Raw genomic sequence first — 6,693 nt, forward strand, 5'->3', positions numbered from 1 at the left:
CTTTAAAACGTGTTTAAGACGATTTAAACAAGAAACAACTATCATTCATCTAATCCATGACAACTGGGCAAACTCCATCCACTGATGAATATCATTTGACATGATAGAAAGCTCCAGAACAACTAAATGGACCTTAAGGTGAGATTAGTTTACTTTCTCATATTGTATCTTATGTTTTATAATTGTTAATAAGTTGTGCATTTTGTTTTATCTTTGTTTGTGCTTTGAAAAGTGCTATAACATTAATATTAATTATGAATGAGTAACCCAAAACACAGTAATTCCCCCCAAAATGGTATTTAAAGAAGCCAGTTATAATGCAGGAGATGCAGAGCCTGTAGCTGTGTGTGTCTGAATTCTTGGAAAAGCCACATATTGCTACAAAGCCACTTTGCTCGTCATTTAGGCCTACAACTAAACATCGGTGTAAGCTGTTCAGGTGAAAAATCGAAATAGCTGATGCGGATTTGGCTTTGGCGGGATGACACACACACACACACACACACACACACACACACACACACACACACACACAGGGAATGTTGTGTATTTGTGTGTGTGTGTGTGTGTGTAGTGGTGTGGGGAGCCCGGGAGATGGAGAGAGGCTTGTAGTTTAAAATGCGATGTGACAGCTCAGGAAAAGGGGGGATGATAAAGGCGCTGTTATTGGATCAATCTGGCCCTGAATGCCTCCGAAAAACACTTACACACACACACACAGGATGCGGGAGCGCGCACGGACGTACGCACGCAGTCAGAGAGAGAGAGAGAGAGAGAAGGAGAGAGTGTGTCATTGTTTTTTTTAAGTTAGAAGAAAACGTGTCTTATCATGAAAAACATAAAAGAAGTAGGTTATATTCCCGCGAAATAAATGGAGTCGGCCTATCAATCACATGGCTATTTCCGCGCGCCAGCTTAGCCTCGTCCTCATTGTTTTGACAGGGCTAAATTAAAGGACCGCGCCAGGTGTAATTAGTGATCGATCCGGTGAAGAGAAAAAAACAGTCTCTCTCTCTCTCTCTCTCTCTCTCTCTCTCTCTCTCTCTTCTCTCTCTCTTTCTCTCTCTCTCTCATATCTCTTTTTGTTTTTTTAGCTCTGCCCTCCGTTACTCCATTAACCGCGTCTCTGACGTCACAGGGCGATTAACGTTTCTTATTGGTCCCGCGAGCAGATGGAGGAGTCCTAATGAGCTGGCTCGCGGAGAGAAAGAGGAGGGTTGACATCTCGGCTTGGACCGTAAACGTGAAATACCTCGTCGCCTGCTCTCAACCCGACTCACTACAGACAGTACACCGTGGCCGCGGGAGACGGCCGTCTGGGTTCCCTTTTACTCTCCCCCTCCGCCTTCACCTCCTCTTCCTCCTCTTCTCTCTCTCTTTCTCTCTCCCCTCTGACTTTTCCGTTTTTTGACTGCATGTTCAGCCACACTGACTCCCTCTGCATCTTCACTTCGGCCCCGCCGCAGCCCGGGCGAGCATGGACAGTCGGGTACTCGAGCATCCTCACGCCCAGTTCGGAGGCTCCTTGGGCGGGCTGGTGGGCTTCCCGTACCCGCTCGGTCCCCATCACCACCACCATCATCATCACCAGCACGTCTACGAGCTCGCCAGCGCTCACCAGCTGCAGTCCGCGGCCGCTGTCCCCTTCTCTATAGACGGATTACTTAACGGATCCTGCTCGGCCTCGGTTGTCGGCTCCAACCCGCTCCTCTCCCCAGACAGTCAGCAGTTCAAACTCTCAGGTGGGCCTGGCTCTTCTTTTTTCTTACGGCTTTATTATTATCACATCGGTAGAGATGTGTGGAATAAATATTTAAAAAAAACATAATTTTATTGGACTTTTAGGCTCATGTTTATATTTATTTTAAGGTTTTAAGGTCAGATATTGAAGGAGAGAGAGTCTCCAGAGAAAAATATGTTTAAAAAAAAAAGTTTCGGAGCTTTGTCAATTTAAAGAAGCAATAAAAAGTTTATGTGCTGGCTCGTTTTTTAGAAATTTTACGGTAAAAAAGCTGCACATGATGGTTAAGGTGGAAGAACTGCTTATTCTTGGTGTTTTAATGGTAAAGAAAATTAATTTGGCAATAATTAAGAAAGGCTGACAAATATAAAATATATAAGTAGCCTAAGTGTCTTTCTTTTGTGTGAGGTGATTTATCCCAGCAACGAAAATGTGACTTTTGATTTACATGCAAATTCTTTCATTAATACTGTAAGCATGATACTCACTCTCTCTCTCTCTCCTTCTCTCTCACTCACTCACTCACTCACTCACTTTAAAAAAACACTCACACACACACACATTCATAAACACACACACATTCATAAACACACACACACTCAAACTCACACATACACATCGACCCCTGCAGATTCTGGGGACCCGGATAAGGACAGTCCCGGTTGTAAACGGAGACGTACGAGGACGAATTTCACCGGGTGGCAGCTGGAGGAGCTCGAGAAGGCTTTCAACGAGAGTCACTATCCGGATGTGTTCATGCGGGAGGCGCTCGCGCTCAGGCTTGACCTCGTGGAGTCCAGAGTTCAGGTAAAGACACGAAGACACAAGTCAAAAAAATCAATTTAAGAAGCATCAGTCCATTTGGTTTATGTAGAATTTCGACTTTCTTATAATGAGTTTCCAGGTAGGCTCCTCTTCAGATTTTCTTTCTATTCTTCTATATTATAAAAGAAATGTCAGAGGGTCGTTTTTCCTGGGATGGTTTATGAAGGCCTACCCCATACTGAGATAGCTATTTGTCAATTATCAAAGCTTCAATAAAGGGTCCCTTTTGAATTATGCATGGACACAACCTATTGATTTATGGGTTAATAAAAACAAGGCTATTTACTGAGCAAACCAGGAGCTGAAACTAGTAATTTCACCCTCATGTTTTTTTCTCTCTAAAAAAAATATACATTATTAAACGCTTTATTCACAATTATTTTATTCATCAATTTATTTTCAGCCATTAATCTGTTTTAGGTGGATATTAGATCCACCTAGGTTTAAGATGATTAAGGGTAAAACAATTATCCCATTATTTATGTTACGTTATTATTATATTTGACATAAATACAGACCTATATATCTCATTATTATTATTATTATTAGCTATAAGTAAAAAGAGGAGATTTATTGTATAGTATTAAATAGTTTTAATTTTTATAGCCTACAGTTTTTGTAGTGTAACAATAAAAACAACAATGATATTTAACTAATTCATCGAATAATAATAATAATAAAAATAATAATAATAATAATAATGTAATTATAATGAATATATTTAGATTTTTTAATAATGCTTTCGTTGGAAGAGCAATTACATAAAAGTATTTTATTAAATGTGACTATAGCATCTTTCACAGTCCTCTATAGATAAAACTGTAATATTATTACTATTATTATTAATTATATTAATTACATTAATATTCTCATTAAATAAGAACAATAATATAGCTATTGAAAGATGTAAATGTAGGATGTATTTACTAAATAAGTCTATTTGTGACAGTAGCCTGTAGCCTAATGGATTCAATGTATAATCATGTATTTCTAACATACACTTCACATGCATGGCTGCATCGACTCAAAGCGGGACAGAAGCAGAGCTTGCTGGATGTTGTTTGGGGATTTCGCTCCTAAACCTCAGATTATTGTTCCCTCAAGCTGCTTAACGCTCCTTTATCACCAGGTTTGCGGGGGAAAGATATAACCAACATTAACAATTCATAAGGAGCGCCATTGTCGCGCATGATGTTGGGTGTCTCGTCCTTATTATGCAATGTTTTCGGGGATCCTACTTCTGCATGCTAAACTCCTGCCGTTATCAGCGCCGAACATGCGGCCCTGAGCGCGCCTAGAGGCCGGCCAGTGAGAGCTCTCAGGCGGGGGAGCCTCCCTCTCTTGGCTCGGAGGGAGCGGAGAGAGAGAAGAGAAGAGCCCAGCGAGTGTTAAAGCCCAATATGAGCGCAGGGGATGGGAGTGAAAGACTATACCGAGACGAGACGGGGCTGATTTAAACACCACGCTACAATTAAATGTAATTGGCGGAGTTACCCATTACACAGACTCATTGGTAATTAACACCGGCACATCTGTGCATCTGCTGGTCCACCGCTGTGACCTATTAACCTAATGTACTATTTAGATGTTTTAAAAGCTGCAAGTAAACACACACACTCAGAGAAAAAATACAGAAAGGCAAAGGATAATTATTTCTCTTGTTTTTTTTTAAGGCTTTGTTACATTTTTTACAGCAATTGTTTGGATTTGCATCAGTCAATCTGCTTTTGTCCTCAAGATCTGATAACCACTGTGACACTGATTTATTGTCATGGCAGGTGTGAGGTCTGCTGTTCTCCGAGGTTGTCTTTGTGTGATACAGTCTATGCCACAGTAATAATATAGAGTTTTGTTGAGGGGGGGCAGAGTGTTAGGAAGGCCTTAATCCAAAACAATGACCTCCAAACATTTTACCACAAAGTTTAAAGTAATACTGTCAGGTTTCTCAATATAGCATGTATTGTAGGGTGTTAGATTGCATTGAATTGTTGGTGTTCATATGTTAATGATGTACGAATGCTGCAAAGCCCAGCCTGAAATGATTGAATGCTTTGTTTTACATAAGGTGTATAATAATTATAATCCCAACTAGCTCTGCCACACATCAATTAATCAATTAATTGTTAATTGTTGTTTTTATTAATTACTTAGTTTGCAGAATATCTCCAATTTGATATCTTCCGATTGTTTTGTGCAACCAACAGTCCAAAAACTCAAAATCATTTTCTCAATATGAAATAAGGCAGAGAAAAGCAGCAAACCCTCATTTCAGAGAAGCATAAATTAATATTTGATATTGCTTGAATGATTCATTGATTGTCAAAACTGTTGACGGTTAATTTTTTGGCAATCGACTAATTGAGAAATAATTGAAATCGCTTCAATCAACGAGACAAAACTGCAGAAAACAGACATTGAGGTAGAAAGAATACAACTCTCAAAACTAAAATCATCTCATGTGCCAGTTTCCCGCCTGTGTATGCGTGTATTTCAACTGTGTGTATGTATGTGTGCATAGGTTTGGTTCCAAAACCGACGTGCTAAATGGAGAAAAAAGGAGAACACAAAGAAAGGGCCGGGGAGGCCTGCTCACAACTCCCATCCCACCACGTGCAGCGGCGAGCCCATGGACCCCGAGGAGATCGCACGCAGGGAGCATCTGCGGGCCGAGAAGAAGAAACGGAAACAGGAGAGGAAGCTGCTGAAGTCACAGAACAAACTTCTGGCAGGTGACAGCTTCCACACACCTGGGGGGTCAGAGAGCGACAGCGGGGTTTCCCAGTTCACCGACAGCGAGCAGCAGCCTTCCAGCGTCGGTGAGACTATTCATATCAAACTGCCAGCAACAAAGGGCGCAGGAGGACACCAAACTGAATCCAGCTGTGACCAAACGCGACACGACTTCAGCCCACTACAAAACCACCAAAACCAAAGAACCGCAGGAGAACCGGAGCAGGTCTCTCCAGGCAGCACGCACAGTTCCAGTCCTGGAGGCCCGAGGTCCTCAGCCCTGCAGAAACGCAACCCTTTCAGCGTGGAGAGCCTCCTCTCTGACGCCACACCTCGACGGAAATCTCAACTGGACTTCCCCTCTTTGCCCAATCAGAGGACACTGGTGGGTAAAGGTCATTTCTTGCTTTACCCCATTACTCATCAGCCCTTGGGTTTTCTCGTGCCCCAAACTGCCCTGAAGGCCACACCGTGTCAGGACAACATTACCAGGTTCGGCCTGGGACAGAGGTGTGTGCCAAGCGAGGGGAGCCCAGCGCCCTCTGACCTCTCCGGCGTTGGCAGCGTCACTAAGCCTATAAACTCGGATCATATGGAGCATAATACGCAGCACCACCACAATCACATTAGCAATAGAGTGGATGAAGCTGACGTGGAGGAGTGTGGTGGTGACTGCAGCAGCGGAGGAAGATTCCCCGTTTCTCCTCCACTGAACAGCGCGGCTCAGACGGCTCTGGCCAGGCTGAGCTCCTCGCAGTCCAGCGACAGCAGCGAGGTGAGGAGTTTGAAAGTTCAAACGGAGGCAGCGACCGACGGCTGCCAAGCCGACGAGTTGTGTGCAAAAGAGGAGCGAGCATCTCCAGACCTCTCCGAGTGTCTCAAAGCAAACACAGACTGTCAAGAAACACCCGGAACAGATGGAGAGGATGTCGATATGGACTAACACTTGCAAGGAGCAAACATAAACAAAGGACCAGGAACACCGCTCAGACTATTCAAACATTCCCAAAGCTCTGCTGAGACACTCTAAAACATATCAGGAATCAGGAGACTTAATTCTTCATCTACTTTTTTAATCATAACGTGTGATCAGTCCAGATGGCCCCAAAAAGCTGTGGCTGTCCTCATATTCGGGCTTTAGGCCTACAACCTTTAGAAGCAGGTTCTTTCTCTCTTTTTTTGGTGACCAACTTGTAACAAAAACTAGGCTACAATAAACATCTTACACACAACAAAAATCCTCAGATATTGTAAAAACGAGAAAATGATATTTATATGTAAACATTTTGATAAATAAAGTTATTGTTTAAATTGAATCACTGTCTTTGCAGGGCCATATTTACAGTATAGTGGGGTAACAAAAAAAAAAAAAAAAGGGAGGTTGTAACTTGCTGTGT

The 6,693-nt window shown here is 42.6% G+C and overlaps 1 protein-coding gene across 1 annotated transcript; it reads left to right on the plus strand.

Moving 5' to 3' along the window:
• The first annotated feature begins 1,477 nt into the window (after nucleotides 1–1,477).
• Nucleotides 1,478–6,239, plus strand: LOC128367570 (homeobox protein unc-4 homolog). The gene is made up of 3 exons (XM_053328164.1): nucleotides 1,478–1,742; nucleotides 2,373–2,548; nucleotides 5,085–6,239. Exons 1-3 carry the CDS (start codon nucleotides 1,478–1,480, stop codon nucleotides 6,237–6,239), a joined length of 1,596 nt encoding a protein of 531 aa, XP_053184139.1.
• The last annotated feature ends 454 nt before the right edge of the window (nucleotides 6,240–6,693 follow it).

The sequence above is a fragment of the Scomber japonicus genome, chromosome 2 (genome assembly GCF_027409825.1).
Source record: "Scomber japonicus isolate fScoJap1 chromosome 2, fScoJap1.pri, whole genome shotgun sequence".
NCBI lineage: Eukaryota > Metazoa > Chordata > Actinopteri > Scombriformes > Scombridae > Scomber > Scomber japonicus.

Coding starts and splice junctions, on each gene's coding strand:
- LOC128367570 (XM_053328164.1), top strand. CDS start 1,478: ATGGACAGTCGGGTACTCGAGCATCCTCACGCCCAGTTCGGAGGCTCC. Junction 1,743..2,372: donor TCAGCAGTTCAAACTCTCAG/GTGGGCCTGGCT, acceptor CGACCCCTGCAG/ATTCTGGGGACCCGGATAAG. Junction 2,549..5,084: donor TCGTGGAGTCCAGAGTTCAG/GTAAAGACACGA, acceptor ATGTGTGCATAG/GTTTGGTTCCAAAACCGACG.